At 41.1% G+C, this 24,418-nt stretch overlaps 1 protein-coding gene and 1 pseudogene across 1 annotated transcript; both read left to right on the plus strand.

The window, feature by feature from the left end:
- The first annotated feature begins 875 nt into the window (after nt 1-875).
- im:7138239 (uncharacterized protein LOC497366 homolog) lies at nt 876-7,514 on the plus strand. The gene is made up of 7 exons (XM_038964200.1): nt 876-930; nt 1,569-1,661; nt 2,045-2,190; nt 2,500-2,776; nt 3,644-3,825; nt 6,910-6,968; nt 7,364-7,514. Exons 1-7 carry the CDS (start codon nt 876-878, stop codon nt 7,512-7,514), a joined length of 963 nt encoding a protein of 320 aa, XP_038820128.1.
- Nucleotides 7,515-10,019: 2,505 nt separating this feature from the next.
- LOC120020499 lies at nt 10,020-11,117 on the plus strand (annotated as a pseudogene).
- Nucleotides 11,118-24,418: the final 13,301 nt, after the last annotated feature.

Here is a 24,418-nt window from a genome sequence, read left to right on the forward strand (position 1 = left end):
AGACAAATGGACCTAGGCAAACTCATGAGCATTACTATGGAGTTCTAGCATGTTTAAGTTGATTCCAAAATAGCCAAACTTGTCTTTCATATTTTGGAATGCCTGGGCTTGAATCAAATCATTTTCTGAAAATAGATAACGGTTCAACCTTGTTCTAACAATACATGTTTGGCGAAATCATATCAGTTTTTCTACATCTAAAACTTTCCCTCCCTCTTGCTCAGAGAAAACAAGAGTGAGAGCAGAGAGAGCAGCATGGGGACATGGAAGGCTGGCCTGAGAGTCAAACCCCCTGTGAGGACCCTGACCATTTGGCTTGATGTTGAATAAACACAAAGGTGTCTCCCCCCTCTAAAAACAGGCTCTGCTCTGCCCCATGCTGATCCTGTTTATGTGTTTTAGCCAGGTTTCTGTTTTAAGTCCAGGTGCTAAACACCTTCCCTCTGAGATAAGAGATGATTAATGCCTTTGAATGAGCAACGGTTTAATGGCTCAAAGCTTAATTAAGCTGTGGATGGACACACTCACCAATGGGATCCCACGGCATATATACAAGGGCCAGCCCAGCCAGCCAGCTGAGGTGAAAAGAAAACTCCATACTTTGGATATCATCCCTTTGATGTGAATGATGACCCCTGCCTTTTAGGCCCCATCCCTGTCCCCTACCACCATGGAAATTTGATTAGTTTTCCCTTTTTAGCTCCACACCACTTGCAGAGAGGGTCCTTGGGCTGGTGGTGACATTTGTGACCAAAGCCTGATCCCATATAAATATCAGAGGGTGTGGAGACCAACAGGTCACTTGGTCAGGAACTAGCTATCAGGGAAGCTGTGCTTTGAGGAGGAACCATAAGGGAGCATAAGGTGTATTTACCATGGATATACTGCAGCCCTACCTACTGCTCATTCTCTGGGCTCTCAACGTAGCCTGTAAGTACTGTTGTTTGTTTGTCTTTCTCTATTTGACCATACAGCTCAATGATGTACAGTGATGATACCTACTGATGGACTTCAATCAACATTAAGACTTTATAATCCATTTTGATACACAGTAGAACCCAGGCACTGGTACAGAGTGTGAACAGAACAGCCGTGTGACCTGCTGATGTGTATCTGAGTCTGATACTGGCTGTTTGATTTAAGCCGTTTGATTTTCAGAACCTTGTTGTGTGATGTGCTATATTATAGATGGTGCCAATGATGTGGTTCTTAGAAGAATACCAAAGGATTATACTTGTTTTAGAGCAGTTCAAATCAGCCAAATCACTTTGTGCATACAATATTCTCACATATAGCATGTATGTATGTCACTTTATTATTTGGTAGTGTCCTGGTACTGGCTATGACCACTAAGGTCTGGGCCTGCATGTAGGAGTGCTGATCTGGCATCAGTTTTGTCTTTCAAATTATAATTAATGGAAAGGGAGGATCTGATCATAGAGCAGCACTCCTACTCTGAGATATTATACTTGACCAAGGAATCAGAGCACTGACAGCTCAGGAATGCTGATGTCACCTTGGACTGCTATACAAGGTGTTGATGTGTCTCTGTTTATCTTATCCAGCAGCTTCCTTGTTGAACAAACATGTGGAGCACAGGAACCCGTTTGCACTGAGAGCCTGCTGCAAGAGACAGAGCCACTTTGTCTACATCGGCCAAGGTAAATCAATGGTAAAGCACCATAAAAGGGCAGCACTGTCTCATTCCCCATACATGACTTCTAAAGTGGTACTATCAAAGTCCCATACTGTAGCCAACTCTTCCCAAGGGACTAGGCTACTACAATGCAAAGTCTTCCAAAAACCCTTGACTATAAATTCCCTTGTTTTATCATAGACTTATCTCCTCCTATTCAACAATATTTGTCAGCAGAATTATTGGTTTGGTTTGATAAATGCAAACAAAACGATATCTTCATGTAAATTGGTGTAAGATACATGCTTCCATAGAGACGTTAAGGAGCTTACAGAATTTGGGGGGAGAGAAATTGGGGGGCGTAGCAATGATTGTTGTTATCATGGATTGTTTACCTTCTGTCCTCAGACATCTCTGGTAGTCCTGTGAGTGTGGATGTGGGGATGTGCAGGACGCATTGTGGGGGAGAACAAAGCAGGACATCACATGAGGCTGGACTACAGCAGGGCTATTCCAAACATTCCTCCATGTTGGAATACCTCAGGAGCAAAAAAGTAAGTGAGCAGTTCCTCAAATGACCAAAAGAGAGCGCACAACTTCAGGATTGTAAAGCGTTTAGGAATTTTAAGGAATTAAATCAGGACTCCTTATTTGAGAATTTGATCAATAAAATACAAACATATATTCAATGAAGACAAAACTAACTTTTTTTCTTAGTTAAATATGGTTACTATATTGTTGCATTATTATGGACATTATTATCTCAACATTAGGGTGCTGAGACCCAAGATAAGAACACCATTACAACTTAATAGGCATATAAGTCTTGACTAAAAACATGTCTATTTTTCCCTTTATAAAAGGTAAGGGTCCGCAAACCTACCACTCCAATCAGTGCCAAGGGATCTGGTCAGGTTACGTCCTGCGGGGTGAACCATAACTGTGAGCCGACCGGGATGAGGGTGGACCAGATGCTGCTGTTCAAGGGTCCCCGGGAGGTGGAAGTCATAGAGGAATGCCACTGTGAAAACAAACTGACCCAATGTGTCCGGGTTCCGGCGCTCAAAACCTACTTCTTTAAGACCCCATACGAGACTGTCATCGATGTGGGAAGCTGTTCGGGTTCGAAAGGTTCTCCAGGTGTGTAGGCTTATCTTTCTGAATGACTACAAAAACAGCCCACATTTTGAGAAGGGTCTGACCACGTCCAGGGAAGAAGTGCCTTCTCTTTCTGTTGTCTCTCGGCTACTTCCTCGATCTACGGGTCGACTGTAGCATTGTAGCTAAACCTAACCCTGATCCTAACCTTAACCTAATTCACCCAACCTGTTGTGTTAGTTCTCCTAACCTGCTCTGCTAATTATCCTAATCTTATACATTAATTATCCTAACCTACTACGTTAATTATTCTAACCTGACAAAGAGGGGGCTTGGTTTCCCTGGTCTGTTCTTCCCTGGGCGGTTCTTCCCTGGAGTTTCCCTGGATGCGGGCCGCAGTCAGCCCTTATTGAAAATGTATGGTCGCAAAAACGTAATGCGTAAAAAAAACTGGTATGGGAGATAATGTACAAATGTACAATGTGCATAAAAGTGTTGCTTGCATGGGGGTTAGGATTGAGCCCAGAGAGAGTAGATTATTTTTTTTTGTCTCCCACAACCACTGATACATACATGTCCTTGCGTTCTTAAAATTCAAACCTTATTTATTGTGTGTCATTGCTGTAATACATGGTATAACATTTTTCATAGCACTTATTGCTGTACCAACAATTTGCACACAAAAATAAGTTCCTAATGGTAAAGTTCTACTAATAATTCAGTGGTAGCATAATTACAAAGTCCATATCACAGGACGCATGGAAGACAGCCTTTGAATAAGAAATATCAGACTGAAACAGTTAATGGACACAGAGCTCATGAAACAGACAATCATCATGGTTCATGATCATGTTCAGAATCTAAGTAACTCTAATAATATTATAACTACTATAACTATTTCTTTCTCAGATGGGTTCTCCTGCGTGCCAACTAAATTTGACTCGGCCTTGGTGGAGACCCCTAACAAGGTAGACCTGGTCCAGACGGTGGAGGTCTGTGAGCTGAGTAAGAGCTGCTATAGAGTTCCCTACATGGAGTACTACTATGAAATAGTCTATGATGCTAACGGAGTCAAAGAGGAGAAACTCAAGGTGAGCTCACGTTCCAGTATCCCGTCTTTTTATTAGCAACGCCCTGTCCTGTCAATATGCCAACGTTACCTGTGCTACACTCAAGCAATGTATCATTTTCTTTTTCATAAAAAAAAAAATTGCAAAAAGAAAAGCTTGCAGTAACACCTATGCTTTTTTTCTTATCTTTTGGTCTCATTCTTTATAGAAACTTTTTTGCCGCTCTTCTTTTTTTAATAATGAACTTTAAAGCTATGCACAGACTACCTAAGATTAACCATTATCTGATCTTATTCATTTATCAGCTTGGCAGCTTCACACCAATCAGATGTTTGATCAGAGTGCAGAGGAAGTTAGTGTGTCTAACACTCAGATGGAATCACTAACAAGTCACCTCCATTTGTCAGATAGATCTGGAAGTAAAAGGTTATTGGCCCACTTTAATACATTTCCCCCGCACATCCAATCCACTCCCCACTGGTTGGCACCGCACAGACAGACACAGCAGTGATGTCTGTCTCTTTGGCTGGGAGATAAAGAGACAGCGTCTCTTCAATGGGTTCAGCTCCCCAAAAAATTTAAAGTTTAACTGGATGGATGCTATAGTATGCACAGTGGCGTTTTATGGGGCACAATGCGAACAAAACACTTACAGTGCCTTCAGAAAGTATTCACAGCCCTTGACTGACATTTTATTGGGTTACAGTCTGAATTTTAAATGGATTAAATGTAGATTTGTTTGTCACTACACACAATACCACATAATGTCAAAGTGGAATTATGTTTTTAAAAATGTTTACTAGTGAATTAATATTGAGATGCTGAAATGTCTTGAGTCAATAAGTATTTAACCCTTTTGTTATTGTAAGCCTAAATAAGTTCAGGAGTAAACATTTGCTTAACATGTCACATAATAAGTTGCATGGACTCAGTCTGTGTGTAATAACAGTGTTTAACATGATTTTTGAATGACTACCTCATCTCTGTACCCCACACATACAATTATCTATAAGGTCCCTCAGTCGAGCAGTGAATTTCAAACACAGATTCAACCACAAAGACCAGGGAGGTTTTCCAATGGCTCGCAAAGAAGCACCTATTGGTAGGTGGGTAAAAAAATGTAAAAAGCAGACAAGGAATATAAATTTGAGCATGGTGAAGTTATTAATTACACTTTGGATGGTGTATCAATACACCCAGTCACTACAAAGATACAGTCATCCTTCCTAACTCAGTTGCCGGAGAGGAAGGATAATGCTCAGGGATTTCACCATGAGGGCAATGGTGACTTTAAAAGTTAGTGTGATAGGAGAAAACTGAGAATGGATAAAAAAACATTGTAGTTACTCCACAATACTAACCTAATTGACAGAGTGAAAAGAAGGAAGCCTGTACAGAATAAAAAATATTTCAAAACATGCAATAAGTTTGCAATAAGGCACTAAAGTAAAACTGCAAAAAATGAGGCAAAGAAATGAACTTTATGTTCTGAATACAAAGCGTTATGTTTGGGGCAAATCCAATCCAATACAATACATCACTGGGTACCACTCTTCATATTTTCAATCATGGTGGTGGCTGCATCATGTTATGGGTATGCTTGTCATCTAGGCAAAATCCTATAGTTCAGTTAGCCTTGCAACATATATTGGGAGACAAATTCACCTTTCAGCAGGACCATAACCTAAAACACAAGGCCAAATATACACTGGAGTTGCTTACCAAGACAAAATTGAATGTTCCTGAAAGACGACATTAAATATTCCTTAGTGGCCTAGTTAGAGTTTTGACTTAAATTGGACTTTAATTCTATGGCAAGACTTGAAAATGGCTGTCTAGCAGTGATCAACAACCATCTTGACAGAGCTTGAAAAATTTTGAAAAGAATAATGTGCAAATATTCTACAATGCAGGTGTGCAAAGCTCTTAGAGACTTTCCCAGAAAGATTCACTGCTGTAATCGCTGGCGAAGGTGATTCTAACACGTATTGACTCAGGGGGTTGAATACTTATCTAATCGAGATATATTAGTGTTTATTTTTTTACAGATGTTCGATTTTTCCTACACTTTGACAATACAGAGCATTTTGTGTAGATCGTTGACAAAAAAATGACAATTAAATACATTTTAATCCCACTTTGTAACACAACAAAATGTGGAAAAGTCAAAGGGGTGTAACTACTTTCTGAAGGCACATGCATATATATATAAGAGCAAACAAAAAATACACAGGGTTCACGCGTGTACAAGGGGGTTCACCATTTTCAAGTCTTGCCATATATTTTAAAACCGATTTAAGTCAAAACTGTAACTAGGCCACGAAGGAACATTCCATTTTAGGCCTCCCGAGTGGCACAGCGGTCTAAGGCACTGCATTGCAGCGTCACTATAGACCCTGGTTCGTTCCCAGGCTGTGTCACAACTGGCCATGATCGGGAGTCCCATAGGGCGGCGCACAATTGGCCCAGCGTTGTCCGGGTTAGGGGAGGGTTTGTCCAGAGGGTAGGCCATCATTGTAAATAAGAATTTGATCTTAACTGACTTGCCTAGTTAAATAAAGGTTAAATATATATTTTTAAATAAATAAAAACCTCAACCTGCAGCACCTTCTTGTTTAAGTAAATTGTTTTACTATTATTGTTTAAGACTTTATTTTAAGTATAAAAAAAAAAATGCAATATTGTTTGTTGACAAAGATAGAGATGACAAAATATAGTTATATAACTAATCTAATTCCCAGGTCTGTTAAATTGAGCCTATAGGCTAGGAATATTCAAATCTTGCCCTACGAGGACTGGACTACTGCTGGTTTTCTGTTCTACCTGATAATGAATTGCACCCACCTGGGGGTCCCAGGTCTAAATAAGTCTCTGATTAGAGGGGAAAAGAGGGGAAAAATGAAAAAATGGACCGTCTGCTACCCCCTCTCACCAAAGGTGTGAGGAGAGCAAGCACAAATGGTCCTTGCAGGTGTTGAATCAAAGCATTTAACATAGATCCCCCCCCCCCCCCTCTCTGCTGGTGGGTTGGCCTGGCTGGTGTTTTCAGCCTGTGGTGATTTGATTGCTGATAGCATTGTCTCTGTATTGTTAATGTTCCAACAGGAAATAGATGTGGGCAGATGTTTAGGAGGCTGCACCACAGGAAACCGCTGTCTTCTCAGGTAAGCTGAACACATGCAGCTGCTCGCTCCCTCCCTGAAAGCACTCCAGCCCTCCTCTCTTCTCCTCCTCCATCATTCTACCACCCCTACCCTAACAACTGCCTGCTAGCGTATAGCTCTAACACTCTGTAATACCCATAAAGTGTAGCTGTTGTGGTTTAAATACAGCTAATTTGGTTTGGTTTCTGATTTACACTCCCTCCCAATTGTCCTCAAGCTATTTTCCATTTTCAAGTTTTGATTTGTGATTTCGTTGTATATTTTGGGGATAGGTCTATATTTTAACATTTGAAAGTGTGTCTGCCAGAGAAATAGATAGGACTTCAGTATTTGGAGTGCTTTTTTATGACAAATGTTCAGTCTTACAACTTCTGTTTTCTCTCTCTGTATTGCAGGAGCCACTCTGATTCCGAAGTGTGCTATCTGTGGGCAGAGAGACCCACCAACTCTTGTGTCCCTCGGGACTACGACAGCCACATGTCCCTCAACCAGCATGGCCAGATCCGTACAGTTCTTTCCATCTCCTCTTGTTTCTGTCAGTCCTGAACCAGTCCTCAGCATGATGCCCTCTAGTGGAGCAGAAACACACTGATATCCCCTGAGAACAAGAGGCTTCTGCCCTGTCAGGTCCAGAAACAACCCCTATAGTCTCTAACCCTTAGCAAGTAATGTAGATCTCAAATACTTTGATAGGTAAAAGCAATGAATGATTGTAATGTCACTTGCCAATCCACTTGTCTATCTAAATGCAGCATTGAAGTGCCACATAAAGTGCCGAAGGATTAGGGGCTAGGGATTATTTTTGTGTGGGGTCTTCAACTCTTCCTTGGTTTAGACTGCAGTCCTATACAATTAGTTTCTCCACAGTGTAGAGCTAATGATCTCATTGCAACAAATTGCTGAAGATATTCTTGTATTGTATGTAATATATGTATAAAATAATTTTCTAAATAAAATGTATTCCAAAACCATTCATCAACTGGCTATCAGCCATCAAATTATTGAGTGAACCCCAAACTGGCCCAAATTCTCCCATAACAGAACCAGTCACCATTGCCTTGCTGACAGCCTTCATACACTCTTGGCATTCTCTAAACCATCTTCATGAAGTAGTCACCTGGAATGCATTTCAATTAACAAGTGTGCCTTGTTAAAAGTTCATTTGTGTAATTTCTTTCTTTCTAAATGTGTTTGAGACAATCAGTTGTATTGTGACAAAGTAGGGGTGGTATACAGAAGATAACCCTATTTGGTAAAAGACCAAGTCCATATTATGGCAAGACCAGCTCAAATAAGCAAAGAGAAACGACAGTCCATCATTACTTTAGGACATGAATGTCAGTCAATGTGGAAAAATTTCAAGAACTTTGAACGTTTCTTCAAGTGCAGTCGCAAAAACAATCAAGCGCTATGATGAAACTGGCTCTCACAAGGCCCGCCACAGGAAAGGAATACCCAGTGTTACCTCTGCTGCAGAGGATAAGTTCATTAAAGTCACCAGCTTCAGAAATTGCAGTCCAAATAAATGCTTCACAGAGTTCAAGTAACAGACACATCTCAACATCAACTGTTCAGAAGAGACTGCGTGAATCAGGCCTTCATGGTCGAATTGCTGCAAAGAAACCACTACTAAAGGACACCAACAATAAGAAGAGACTTGCTTGGGCCAAGAAACACAGGCTGTCTAAGGGCTATTTGACCAAGAAGGAGACTGATGGAGTGTTGCATCAGATGAACTGGCCTCCACAATCACACGACCTCAACCCAATTGAGATGGTTTGGGATGAGTTGGACCGCAGGGCAAAGGAAAAGCAGCCAACAAAAAAAAAACTATTTGCTACCTACCACCCAAGTGGTGACTGCCATTTAAGAAATTCTTCATTTTACAGGAATTTTTCTCATTTTGCTAGAAACATGTGTGTAATGATGAAAGGAACCAAAAGGCATACCACCGGTAGTGCTTAATACTCACTATAAAACTTTTCTTAACCAATAATAATGATAATTACAACATATAATGTAAATAATAAATTGATAATAAAAACCAATCTAGTGCCTAGTTCTGTTGCTAAAAATAGCCCATGTGTAAGAAGATAGAGAGACTGCAAGAATAGTCGAAAACAGCTGAACGGGAAAGACTACATTTAGCAACACAATTCGATTGCCACACACAATTGGCAATCAAAAAAGTGGATTAAGATATTTTACAAGAGTGTTCTAGTCTGGATATAAATGCTTAATTGCTTACTGGAACTAAAAAAGCCAACTGTAATGCATCCTGTAAAATCCCTTAATTCCACAAGGGTGCACAAGCCTGAATTTATCCACACTAATAAATGTTGAATTTACACATTTAGAGATGGGTTAAATTATTGTAGCAGGATTTTAAAAATGAGTTTAGCAAGGTCAAAATAGTTGGTGTTGTGTTTGACCAGCTGCCAAGACATAATTAAAATGTAAATGAAGTGTACATCCCCAAATAGGTGGCCTCCTTATGTTTATACAAGTAGGCTAATTGTCATTCCCGTAAGATGTTATCCCCATTTGTCTAAATTAATGGATTCATTTTGTGGCGGGTTAACCTCTTCCTCAGCTATGCTGTCTACAGAAAGGTTGAATCATTTTCTGGAGCTTTTACATTTAATGTTTAAATTTGACCCAAATTACCATGAAAAGATGATTTTTTTTCTCATCAGACGTTGAGAGGAACGTTTGAATGAAATCTACAATCGGGTTCACACCTTGTCAAATTAGCCTTCCTTTACAATCGCTGATTGTTGATTTACATTTGCGACGAAAGAGCATTATTTTTTTATGGTTGGGGTTTAAGAACACTGTAGCCAATGCTGGAGCATTTGATAAAAACTTGGGGCGTCCAAAGCTCTCCAGTCACTTGGACTTCGACTGCTGGAGGACAAGACACTGATGCTTCAAGGACCCACAACAATAATAATGCACCACCACCAGATTTTACCTGTTGCCATGATCATCGCCAAGTTAGTGGGCTTGGCTATTGCAAAACCATCACTAAATTTGGAAAATCCCTTTTCCATGGAGAACAAATCTGAAGAAGTGCGTTCAGCTGCTATCAAGAGGCTGCTGGAGGTTTTTGGTATGGAGGACCCTCCTCTCCTCAAGGACGATAAGCAGCCGCCTCAATACATGCTCGACCTGTACAACACAGTCGGAGATGTGGACGACGTTACCAAGGACCCTACCTTCTGGGGGGAATACAGTTCGCAGTTTCTTCGACAAACGTACGATTTTAACCTCGTTAATACATTGGCGATAGATCGTCTCTGTTATACCTACCTGCCACTATGTATGATTCACTTCATACAATGGTTGAAATTATTTGTCTTTCACGCAGAAATTACACACAGAAATTATGCACGGGTAGTAGGTCCAAAATGTATCTATCATCAGGAAACTTTTGTTGCGTTCTCATCTTGACAATATGCATCCTTCTCCCATACTGTGCACAATGAACAAGTGGAACCTGTTCAATTTATCCACAGTGGCCAGGAGTGAGAAGGTTTTAACTGCTGAGTTACCTCTCTTCAAACTGCAGCCCCAGGCCTCCAACAGACATCACTTCTGTCAGGTAAGTTACTAAATTGTTTCTCTTAGGCAGACATGCACAGTCCTTCAACTCCTTAGACTGCACAGACTCAACTGTTCCTTATCTTCCCAAAAGTATTAGTTAAGTGAATCCATTCTTTCCCTTTACAGGTCAGTGTCTACCAGCTCATAGATTGCAGCAAAATGAACATAACGAAGGGTAAGAAGCTGTAGTCTTCTAGACTGATCCCTGTCCACTCCACTGGCTGGGAGGTGTTTACCATCACACAAGCTGTAATTCATTCAATAATTCACTCGCTCATCCGCCCGCCCACCCACCCACCCACCCAGCCGCCCACCCATTCCCGAACCACCACATCCCTCTCCCTATAAATGTTTGGTCCTGGATGGTTGAAAAGGGCAGTAACCTGGGTCTGCTGGTGACAGTGTAGACCCTAGGAGGAAGCCAGATGGATCAGAAGGTCGTTTGTTTCGTTACAGGCAGGAACCACCACCACGCTAGCGCTGTTCACTAATGATGGCCGCCGTGCTGCTGCTCTGGAGAACACACTCAAAGGTCGATTTTGACACCGCAACTGTGTTATTACTTTGGTATTACAACATGATTCTCACTGTGTAGTTTTACTTCATCTTTTATTTGCGCTAAAAATCATGATTTACTCTATTTAAGTATTCTATTTTGCTGTCTTTACAATAACATTTTATCACTTTAATCTTCTTTTAATGTACACTACTGTTGAAAAGTTTGGGGTCACTTAGAAATATCCATCATGTCCATCCCCTGTTCCTCTGTGGGGCTGTCTGGGGTGGAGGAGGTTATGTTCTTCTTGGAGATTCTCTTGGAGTAAAGGGTTTTATGCTAGATGGATATTGATAGAGATTTACGTTAATGTTACTCATTGATTTTCCCATGAAAAGAGATATGTAAATCATCAAATAATCCTAATCTTGGTGGGCCTTTTGAGATACAGGAAAAGAAAAGGCTTGACCTCACCTGTTTGAAACAGGCTTCCACCAGATTAGAAGGGAACATGTTTCTAGAAGAAAAACAACCATTTGGTGAGCAACACTGACAATAAGCGCTCAACAAAATACATACATACATGTGGAAAATAGATGCTTAACCCTCTACTTACTTTTAGATTTACTACAACATGATCAATTATTTTGTCAGGAGTTTTTCCCCTAACAACATGAGCTGACCAGGGAAACATTGATCGCCCTGTGAATGACGAATCACATTTAAAAATAGGAATATTAAAAGGTAGGCAGGCTCATGTCACTCACAAATCTGTGAAAACATGTTTAAAAAATCCAAACAGTTCTTTAACTGACCAGATCCATGAAGGAGTCTAGAGTCTGCACCGTCTTAATGATGCCACCAGAGGGTGGTGTTGCAGCCCTGGTGCCTTTCCCTGGCTGGTGTATTATCACCAGGATGATGCCAGTGAACACAGCGATGATTGTGTAGTAGATGATAGCCTGAACACCCCTCCATGATGCTGTATTGTCCAGAGAACTAATCCATTGAAGATAGAAACCAAGGAATGGCTGAAATAGTAGTCTAATAATAGGATGTGATTACGTGCATGGGTACGTGTGTAATTGCATGCGCGCATGAGTGGGCATGTGCACTTCCTTTACCTGTGACAAGACTGGAGACGATGAGAGGAAGCACCAGCATCTGCAGCATCCTGATCAGCAGCTCTCCAGGGAAAGATAAATATTTAATGTCTCTGGCCGTCATGTCCCGGGAGCGCAGAGCAAAACACAGACCAACTCCTAGAGAGAAATAAACTAACAATAAACAAATTGAAGTCACTCAATTCAGGAAGTGATTAGAATTTTTATTGAGAAATCATTGAAAATGTATGTCATTTTTTCAGTTATTGAATTGGAATTTCAGTTTAATTCTCTGAATACAATATACAGTACAATATAATATATAAACATTTATAATTTAATTGTATATATTATACAATAAAGAGAAATGTGAGCTCTGTGTTTTGAAGATTTAATTTCACTTCCCTATTATGGCTGCAGCCACAGTGAGGACCACAAAGACATTCTTCCTGAGGTGGCTGATAGCATGGTAAGAGCTCTGAGTTCCATGGCTCTGCCCCTGCCTGGGTCTCTATGCATCGTTCTGGGCATCCCTCTTTATGTCCTCAGCAGCCAGAGAAGAGCCATTACAGCTGGGAGGCATCAAGGTCAAGATACAGGATATGGTTTATTATTTCTACCTGACCATAAGGATCATTTTAATACCATAGAATTTTTATTTTTTATTTTACCTTTATTTAACTAGGCAAGTCAGTTAAGAACAAATTCTTATTTTCAATGACGGCCTACGAATAGTGGGTTAACTGCCTGTTCAGGGGCAGAACGACAGATTTGTACCTTGTCAGCTCGGGGATTTGAACTTGCAACCATTCGGAATAAGAATAAGAAGAAGCTATAGAATGTAAAAAAAACATAACCGACTTTCACAATTTCCCCAAAAATAAATTAACAACAATAATCATATTTTCAATTGTTAGAAACCTTTTGTCAAATTTTACCATAACTGTCACTCGTACTTATCCAAACATTAGTTAACATGGTAAGAAAATATTTGCTCACCTTTTTTAAATGTAAATATTCCAGATGTCCTTCCCTGTTCATTTGCCAGCGCTTTAGATTACCATGTGAATAATCTTTACTTGACGTGCGGTTCTGTCTGGGGCTCTGGGCGTAGGCCAACCATGTCTCCTTCAGATTAGGAAAAGGCAGTCAACACAAAACTACTGAATATCCACCTGTCATCAAATGATGACAAAATACCATCTAAATGTATAGGACATGTACTGTTTCCAAGGCATGCTCGCAGACTATACAATCTCATAGCTACAGTTGAAGTCAGAAGTTTACATACACCTTAGCCAAATATATTTAAACTCAGTTCAACAATTCCTGACATTTAATCAAAGTAAAAATTCCCTTTTAGGTCAGTTATGATCACCACTTTATTTTAAGAATGTGAAATAGCAGAATAATAGTAGAGAGAATGATTTATTTCAGCTTTTATTTCTTTCATCACATTCAGAAGATTACATACACTCAATTAGTATTTGGTAGCATTGCATTTAAATTGTTTAACTTGGGTCAAACGTTTCGGATAGCCTTCCACAAGCTTCCCACAATAAGTTCGTTGAATTTTGGCCCATTCCTCCTGACAGAGCTGGTGTAACTGAGTCTGGTTTGTAGGCCTCCTTGCTCGCACATGCTTTTCAGTTCTGCCCACAAATGTTCTATAGGATTGAGGTCAGGGCTTTTTTGATGGCCACTCCAATACCTTGACTTTGTTGTCCTTAAGCCATTTTGCCACAACTTTGGAAGTATGCTTGGGGTCATTGTCCATTTGGAAGACCCATTTGCGACCAAGGATTAACTTCCTGACTGACGTCTTGAGATGTTATATATCTAAATAATTTCCGTCCTCATGATGCCATCTATTTTGTGAAGTGCACCAGTCCCTCGTGCACCAAAGCACCCCCAAAACATGATGCTGCCACCCCCGTGCTTCACGGTTGGATGGTGTTCTTCGGCTTGCAAGCCTCCCCCTTTTCCCTCCAAACATAATGACGGTCATTATGGCCAAACAGTTCTATTTTTGTTTCATCACACCAGAGGACATTTCTTCAAAAAGTACGATCTTTGTCCCCATGTGCAGTTGCAAACCGTAGTCTGGCTTTTTTTATGGCGGTTTTGGAGCAGCGGCTTCTTCCTTGCCGAGCGGCCTTTCAGGTTATGTCGATATAGGACTCGTTTTACTGTCGATATAGATACTTTTGTACCCAGTTCCTCCAGCATCTTCACAAGGTCCTTTGTTGTTGTTCATGAACTGATTTGCACTTTTCACACCAATGAACGTTCATCTCTCGGAGACAGAACGCATCTCCTTCCTGAGCGGTATGACGGCTGCGTGGACCCATGGGGTTTATACTTGCTTACTATTGTTTGTACAGATGAATGTGGTACCTTCAGGCATTTGGAAATTGCTCCCAGGGATGAACCAGACTTGTGGAGGTCTACAATTTTCTTTCTGAGGTCTTGGCTAATTTCTTTTGATTTTCCCATGATGTCAAGCAAAGAGGCGCTGAGTTTTAAGGTAGGCCTTGAAATTCATCCACAGGTACTCCTCCAATTGAATCAGATGATGTCAATTAGCCTATCAGAGGCTTCTAAAGCCATGACATAATTTTCTAGAATTTTCCAAGCTGTTTAAAGGCACAGTCAACTTAGTGTGTGTAAACTTCTGACCCACTGGAACTGTGATACAGTGAATTATAAGTGAAATAATCTGTCTGTAAACAATTGTTGGAAAAATGAATTGTGTCATGCACAAGGTAGATGTCCTAACTGACTTGCCAAAACTATAGTTTGTTAACAAGAAAGTTGTGGAGTGGTTAAAAAACGAGTTTTAATGACTCCAACCTAAGTGTATGTAAACTTCTGACTTCAACTGTATATTGAATTTTTCGGGGGGGAGGGGGGTCTCGGATGGTTGAGGGGCAGCTCTTTGGCAACTGGGGGGGATCTTGGAGGGCTAGCGGTTGGGAGCTTGGGCCGGTGGATCGCTGGTTCGGGTCCCCGTTTTTGACCTTGTGGGATATCTGTCGACGTGCCCTTGAGCAGGGCTTTGACCCTGGTTGCTTCTGTTTTTCGCTCTGGACGGGAGTTTGTTTGATGACTAATGTGATGTAGTTGTTGAGTGGCTTCTCTGCAAATATATTGTATGTTTTAAACATAAAAAATACAATAAAAATGCCTACAACAGTTAATTTTTCTTTGCACCTGTTGTTTTAACACACAGACCATTTTCTGATATATTGATAACAAAGCCAGAGCAGATGTCATAATATACAAAATATATATTACACAGTCTGACTCTGATGTGATATCTGATATTGTATGTAGTCAACTTTCTTTCCCCTTCGTAGACAATTCTACCATTATTGTGACTTGGCACCACAGACCAGCCAGATGTGAGACTACCATACGAGCAGTATGCCAGAACTGAAAGTATACCCCCATCCCATACTTACATGCACACATTAGTGGATACGTCCCAAATGGCAACCTATTCCCTAGATAGTGCACTACTTTTGACCAGGGCCTTAGTGCTGTGGTCAAAAGTAGTGCACTATATAGGGAATAGAGTGCCATTTGGGATGCATCCAATGTGTAATCATTAATACACAACTAATTGACAACAGCCTCTGAGCATCTATGTGTTACCTGACTCTATTAAACTTGAAAGAGGCCAGTAGGACCTATAGGGCACACTTGGTACGATTGGGTCTATTATGCTCATCTTTACACACACACACACACACACGTCCTCCTCACAATGACAACAGCAGAAACAACTGATATCAGTGCCCTCAGGTCTGTTGTTGTGGCACCTGAGTGAAAGGGAGATGCCCCTCAAGCCCTGTACTCCTCTTTGCTATTTCCTGTTCCTCATAGAGGTTGTATAGTAGCCGGAGGTGGTTTAGTGATCCTTGCCTTAACACAAATCTTCAGGACTAACTCCCCGCAATATTACCAAGTCTTTAGCTCAGTGAGCTAACACAGCTGTGTTAAAGTTCAAATCTTGTGTTAGTCACAGGGTTTGCTCTCTCCAACTAAGGATCGTTGACTTGTGTTAGCTCCCCAAACTAATGAGGCTTTATCTCAGTGAGCTAACACAAACATGCAGGGGAATCCGGGTTAAAATCCTGTTTCAGTACCAGTGTTTGGTCTCTCCTCAGGACAACACATTTCAGAGGCTTGCTTACTTATGTTTGCTCCCCAAGCTAATGCCAAGGTTTTATCTCAGCAGGCTAACACAGCAGGCTAACGCAATGACCTAGGTTCAGTAACAATGTTGCATCTCTCAAACAGAAGCGTGCTGACTTGTGTTAGCTCCCTGAGCTAATGCCAAGGCTTTAGCACAGTGAACTAACACAGACGTGTCTCTCCTCGGGACAACCCATTCCGCCAGAGGATCGCTTAGGTTTTCTCAGAGGACGGAGAAGGAAACATGACTCTGGATGACTTCCTAGATAAGTTCTCATTGCTGAGTGAGATGTCTCCACGAGACCTGAATGCCTACTACACATTTAAAATAAATCGACAGTCAGTGGGCCAAAATTCATTTTGTCTAGTCAATCATAGAAAGGGAAGTTACTTAGCAAACAGACACACAAAGCAATGTCCAAGACAAAGTCCATAGAAGATGGGAACAGACCTGGGTTCAAATACTAATTAAAGTCTATGGACTATGGTCATGGATAACTATTAAGAAGCAACTTACAAAAAGGGCCTCATTCTTGTAGCCATGGAGGTGAGCAGCTGGAGCAGAGGCTATAGATGTAGAGGAAATAACCACGCTTGGAGGACCAAAAGGTTGTGAATGATTGATAAGGGCATTATAGAGGAGTCCAGGCAGCCTTCAGAAAGTATTCACACCCCTCAACTTTTTCCACATTTTGTTGTGTTACAGCCTGAAATTAAAATGGATTAAATTGAGATTGGGGCATTGTGACACATAATGTCAACGTTTTTAAAAAGTATGAAAAAATGAAAAGAAGTTATTGCGTCTATAAGTACTCAACCCCTTTGTTATGGCAAGCCTAAATAAAAAGTGTTTTACAAGTCACATAATAAGTTGCTTGGACTCAATAAGAGTGTTTAACATGATTTTTTAATTACCTAATCTCTGTACCTCACATATACTGGACAAATATCTCCAAGGTCCCACATTCAAGCAGTGAATTTCAACCACAAAGACCAGGGAGGTTTTTTAATTCCTCGCAAAGAAGGGAATTGGTAGGTGGGTAAAAAAAAAAATCTAAAGCATACATTGAATATCCCTTTAAACAGTGTGGTTATTAATTACACTTTGGATGGTGTATCAATACACCCAGTCACTACAAAGACACAGGCGTCCTTCCTAACTCAGTTGCCGGAGAGGAAGAAAAACGCTCAGGGATTTCATCATGAGGCCAATGGTGACTTTCAAAGCAAATCAAATCGAATTTGTCAAATACGCCGAATAGGACAGGTACTTACAAGACCTTAACCAACAAAGCAGTTAAGAAAATACCTATAAAAAAACAATTTTAATAATAAAAAAACATTACAAAAAAGTAAAACAGAATGAAAATGTAAAAAAATAATTAATAAATAAGTAAGAGACAAGAATAACAAATTATTAAACAGCAGCTGTAAATAACAATAGCGGGGCTATATACAGGGGGTACCGGTACAGAGTCAACGTGCAGGGGCACAGGTGTTGAGATAATTGAGGTAATATGTACATGTAGGTAGAGTTATTACATTTTAAAACAGTTACAGAGTTCAATGGCTGTGATAGGAGAAAACGGAGGATGGATCAGCAACATTGTAGTTACTCCACAATAATAACCTAATTGACAGAGGAAAAAGAGGAAAGCCTGTACAGAATAAAATATACCAAAACATGCATCCTGTTTCAACTAGGGACTAAAGCAATACTGCAAAAATGTGGCAAAGCATTTAGGTTTTTGTCCTGAATAAAAAAGTGTTATGTTTGGGGCAAATCCCAAAAAACACATTACTGAGTACCACTCTCCAGATTTTCAAGCAGAGTGATGGCTGCATCGTATTATTGGTATCCTTGCAATCGTTAAGGACCGGGGAGTTTTTCAGTATAAAAAGAAAACGGAATGGAGCTGAGCACAGGAAACCTGGTTCAGTCTGCTTTCCACCACACACTGGGAGATTAATTCACCTTTCAGCAAGTGTCACGCCCTGGCCTTAGTATTCTTTGTTTTCTGTAATATTTTGGTTAGGTCAGGGTGTGACAGGGGGAATGTTTGTATGTATTTGTCTCGTCTTGGGTGGTTGTATTGTATAGGGGGTTTTGTTGAGTGTATGGGGTTGTGTTCAGTATAGAGGTTTAGGAAAGTCTATGGTTGCCTGGTTTGGTTCTCAATCAGAGACAGCTGTTTATTGTTGTCTCTGATTGGGAGCCATATTTAAGGCAGCCATAGGCATTAGGTTATTGTCTATGTGTAGTGTTTAGTGTCAGCACTATTTGTTTGAATAGCTTCACGGTCGTCTGTTTGTTGTTTTTGTTCGTTTGTTCGTCTTCAAAATAAAAAGAAGATGTCGTTCTATCACGCTGCGCCTTGGTCCACTCTGCCTCATTACGACGATCGTGACAGCAAGACAATAACCTAAAACACAAGGCCAAATCTACACTGGAGTTGCTTACCAAGAAGACAGTGAATGTTCCTGAGTGGCCAAGTTACAATTTTGACTTAAATCTACATGAAAATCTATGGCAGGACCTGATAATGGTTGTCTAGCAATGATTTGACAGAGCTTGACTAGAGCTTTGAAAAGAATCAAATGGGCAAATGTTCCACAATCCAGGTGTGGAAAGTGCTTAGAGACTCACAGCTGTAATCACTGCCAAAGGTGCTTCTACAAAGTATTGACTCAGGGATGTGAATACTTATATAAATTAGATGTTTCTGTATTTCATTCTCAATAAATTTGCAAAAATGTCTTTCCCACTTTGTCATTATGGGGTATTGTGTGTAGATTGGTGAGAAAATATATTTAGTACGTTTTGAATTCGGGCTGTAACACAAAACATGTGGAAAAAGTCAAGGGGTATGAATACGAACACACTGTGTATATACACTGAGTGTACAAAGCATTAGGAACACCTTCCTAATATTGAGTGACAACCCTTTTGCCTTCAGACAAGCCTCAATTCGTCAGGGCATGGACTTTACAAGGTGTCGAAAGCGTTCTACAGGGATGCTGGCCCAAGTTGACGCCAATGCTTCCCACAGTTGTGTCAAGTTGGCTGTAGTGAATCTACTCCGAATAGCTCGTTCCATCTCATCCCACAGATGCTCAATTGGATTGAGATCTGGTGACTGGGCAGGCCACTGCAGGAAGCTGAATTCACTCATGTTCGTGGAACCATTCCTGGACAATCCTAGCCTTGTGGCATGGGGCATTATGGGACAATGATGTTCAGATATCCTGCGACATTCAAACGTTGCCCCACTTTTATCAGGGGCCCAATGTGTGCCATGAAAACACACCCACACCACCACTAGCAGCCTTTTCTCCATACCCTAGTCCTCCCATCAGCGTGAAACAGCAGGAACCGGGATTCATCATACCAGGCAATGTTTTTCCAAATCTCCAGTGTCCAGCGTTTTCGTTCCTTTCTTGTTTTTTGCTGAAAGAAGTAGAACTCAAGTCGTCAGCTGCCATACCCCATTCGTGTCAAGGTAAGACGAGTTGTGCCTTCTTTTATGGGTCTTTGGGCACCAATGTTGTACTGGACTGTCAGTTGACTAACTGTAGCCCGTCTGTTGCTCTACACAAAGTGTCAGCCTCATTTGGCCTCTTTTATCAATTACCCTATTTCAACCACTGGCCAGCTGTATGTCCTTTGGGTGGTGGACTATTCTTGATACACACGGGAAACAGTTGAGCGTGCAAAACCCAGCAGCAATGCAGTTCTTCACACAAACTGGTGTGCTTGGCACCTACTACCATACCCCGTTCATAGGCACTTCAATCTGTTGTCTTGCCCATTCACCCTCTGAATGGCACGCATACACAAGTCATGTCTCAATTGTCTCAAGGCTTAGAAATTCTTCTTTAATTAACCTGTCTCCTCCCTTTCATCTACACTGATTGACATGGATTTAACAGGTGACATCAATAAGGGATCATAGACTGACGAGGTGAAAGCTATGTTATGGAAAGAACATTCCTAATGTTTTGTACACTCAGTGTACATGTAGCCTGGCTGTACAAAAAAGGCCTTGTATGGTTTGTGGAACCATACCGGTTAATTAACCGGCGATGACAGATAAAGATGTTTCACCGCAGGCGGTGGAGCGGAGACACAACCACGGTCATGAGTCAATTAACATGTTCAGCCATTCATTCATAAAAGAAAATGCAGGAAAGCTCCATTCAGAAAGGCTTAGCTACTGGACGAAAAAAAAGTTAAAGCGTGTGAACTGGCCTTTTCTCTCAATAGATATGAGGTCTGTTGGTTATGTTAAGGAACATGGAAATATGATACAGTAAACAACCTAGTCATCATACATAGTCATCAGTCATACATCATATACAGTATTATAAAATGACAGCTTCTAGTCACAATTGTTGATTAGACCCTTTCACCACCTCTGTGGCATGACTGACAGGGTTAACAACCTCATTGAAGAGAAACAATCAACAAAGGCCACGACATCAAACCAGGACTTAGTGCATACATATTGGCTAAGTGAAAACAGACAAAGTCCTTGAGACTAGTAGACTACCTAGCTTACTCTGTTCTTCCTGCTTTCCTCTCAGACTTCAACAATAACAATAACAACAATAACTTATGTCTGACCTGGAGAAGACCCTAAACAAGCTGAAGCGGAACGAGCAGATGGAGGACAAGGTGCGGATGGTGTGTGAGAAGGTGATCGACAAGGCTGACCTGGACAACGATGGAAGGCTCTCGGGAGGACTTCCAGCACTATTTTCCGCACACCAGACTTCCTCAGGTCTGTCTGGTGTGCAGAGTGCCTTCATAGTTAGAGCCAGTGGCAACCCGTCATTCAAAAAGTTGCCTGTTTTGCATGTTATTTTGACATTAAAAGTGTCACATATCAGTTTGCAAACAATGAAACAAAAATCAATAAATCATTGAGATAATAAACATGGTCTCTTTTGTCGCTTTCTTGAGTAAGGGAACTCCAAAATGCAGCCTAGCTCAGTGATCTCTGTGGTGATGGTGCAGGCGGTGGAAAATACAGAGCGTAGGAGTTGTTAATGTCTTCTAGTAGCGCCGTGATTGGCTCAGTGTTCTGTCACTCATGGGGACATTACGTCACCGCAAAATCTACAGGGAGAGCTCGAAAATTCAAGCCCCTTGGGTGCTGCCATAGAGTTACATGAGAAGTGTCGATCCACGAAGGAACAAGGTTACTGGCCACAGGTAAAATTACATCAAACCTTTATTTATCTCACGGTTCTGACCTGGTGTACAGGGAGAATACCGTAAGAACTGCCCATGTTCTGAATTATGTCGCTGTACATTTCAAAAGTGCTGAACAAATAGCTATATTGACTACGTCTCTCCTAGCTCGCTCTTTAATGTCTTAATCAAAATAACGGATTGCCTCTTATCTGCTCTTCGTCCCCTTATGGCATAGTTTGTACATCTCAATTGTCAGTAGAAACCATATTTGTTTAAGCAAGTCAGCCATAGCTATGTTTTTTAAAAGGCAGCAAATGAGGCTGAATGAACTGTTTCACTGCCAGACAAGGTTCCACTGATAGCCAGGTGTAGCAGTGATAAGTTGTTGGGACTCTGCTGTTGGGACAGCTTTATGTAGGCCCTAACAGTTTATGGGCACTGTTTGTCACCATTATAGTGCACATTTTCTTTTTTTGGGGGGGGGGGGTTCCCCACCAAGATTTACATGCTAAAATCACCACTGGTTAGAGCCATGAGTTTTTCCTGATACATAATGGGGAAATAACGAGCCATAACTTCATACTTGTTATTTTGAGGGCTGGTTTTCATACACAGATTTAGCCCAGTCCTGGATAACAAATGATCCATTGAGCATGCTTTTTTAGTCCAGGTTTCCTGTACAGTTCTTATTTAGCCAGGTAAGTCAAAAAGCTGTTTTCTAACATGTATGTTGTCTTTATTCCCAAAGTACCTTCCATAGGATAGGATATGAAGACTAAAGAGTATGCCATAAACACTAGCAATGAAAAATACACTTTAGGAAGAATTACATTGGAGTCCACCTTGGATCTATCTAGAGTGCCTTCGGAAAGTATTCAGACCCTTTGACTTTTTCCACTTTGTTAGGTTAAAGCCTTATTCTAAAATTGATTAAATAGTTTTTTCCCCCTCATCAATCTACACAAAACACCTCATGATTACAACACAAAAAACATGTTTTAGATTTTTTTGCTAATTTATAAAAAATGAAATAACATTTACATAAGTATTCAGACCTTTACTCAGTACTTTGTTGAAACACCTTTGGCAGCGATTACAGCCTCAAGTCTTCTTGGGTATGACGCTACAAGCTTGGCACACCTGTATTTGGGAAGTTTCTCCCATTTGTCTCTGCAGATCCTCTCAAGCTCTGTTAGGTTGGATGGGGAGCGTCGCTGTACAGCAATTTTCAGGTCTCTCCAGAGAAGTCCGGGCTCTGGTTGGGTCACTCGAGGACATTCAGAGACTTGTCCAGAAGCCACTCCTGTGTTGTCTTGGCGATGTGCTTAGGGTTGTTATCCTGTTGGAAAGTGAACCTTCACCCCAAAGGTCCGGAGAGCTCTGGAGCAGGTTTTCGTCAATGATCTCTCTGTACTTTGCTCCGTTCATCTTCCCTCTATCCTGACTAGTCTCCCAGTCCATGCCACTGAAAACATCCCCACAGCATGATGCTGCCACCACCATGCTTCACTGTAGGGATGGTGTCAGGTTTCCTCCAGATGTGACGCTTGACATTCAGGCCAGAGTTGAATCTTGATTTTCATGGTCTGAGGCCTTTTAGCAAACTCCAAGCGGGCTGTCATGTGCCTTTTACTGACGAGTGTATTCCGTCTGGCCACTCTACCATAAAGGCCTGATTGGTGGAGTGCTGCAGAGACAGTTGTCCTTCTGGAAGGCTCTCCCCTCTCCAGAGTGACCATCAGGTTCTTGGTCACCTCCCTTACCAAGGCCCTTCTCCCCAGATTGCTCAGTTTGGCCGGGCGGCCAGCTCTAGGAAGAGTCTTGGTGGTTCCAAACTTATTCCATTTAAGAATGATGGAGGCCACTGTTTTCTTGGGGACCTTCAATGGTGCATTACTGTTTTGGTACCCTTCCCCAGATCTTTTCATCGACACAATTCTGTCCCGGAGCTCTACGGACAATTCTTTCGACCTCATGGCTTGGTTTTGGCTAGGGGACCTTAGCTACACAGGTGTGTGCTTTCCAAACAATTTCCAATTAATTGAATTGACCACAGGTGGACTCCAATGAAGTTGTAGAAACATCAAGGATGATCAATGGAAACAGGATGCACCTGAGCTCAATTTAGAGTCTCATAGCAAAGTGTCTGATTACTTATGTGAATAAGATGTTTTTTATTTTCAATACATTTGCAAACATTTTTAAAAACTTACTTTGTCATTATGGGGTATTGTGTATACATTAATGAAAACCTTTCTTATTTTAGAATAAGGCTGTAATGTAACAAAATGTGGAAAAAGTCAAGGGGTCTGAGTATTTTCTGAATGCACTGTAAACATTCTCTAAAATATGTTGTATGAACATTATACAGTAGTGTGTGGGCCTTCTTGTTTCTTCATGGCAATGTAGGCCAGCCCAGAGTCTGTGTTTTTATCCAAGTACATTGGCAGCTGACCTGCTATTGCAGCTAAATAGTATATTACAAAGATCTAACTCCTATAGCTATCAGGAATGGGCTCCTTAACTATGATGACCAACAGTAGATTTGTATTCTCGTCTACCGGGGCTCAGTTACAGCAGCCTATAGAAACATCTGCCGCGATATTTCACTGAACCATAAAGAAGTAATGGAGGGAGAGGCATCTGTGTCATGGACGCATAAACACTCCATTGTAAACTCATTTGTTCAACAGACACTCAATAGTCCCTATCCACAATGTATGTAGTCACTCATTAGTGCACACACACCATAGGCAAAGGTTTTGCAATGAAAATGAGAGAGAACAACCAAAAGTTCAGGTAGTCCCTCCCTGTTTTGGTCATCCCCTCCCCCGTTTAGTTTCCAGTA

The sequence above is a fragment of the Salvelinus namaycush genome, chromosome 25 (assembly GCF_016432855.1).
Source record: "Salvelinus namaycush isolate Seneca chromosome 25, SaNama_1.0, whole genome shotgun sequence".
Classification (NCBI taxonomy): Eukaryota; Metazoa; Chordata; class Actinopteri; order Salmoniformes; family Salmonidae; genus Salvelinus; species Salvelinus namaycush.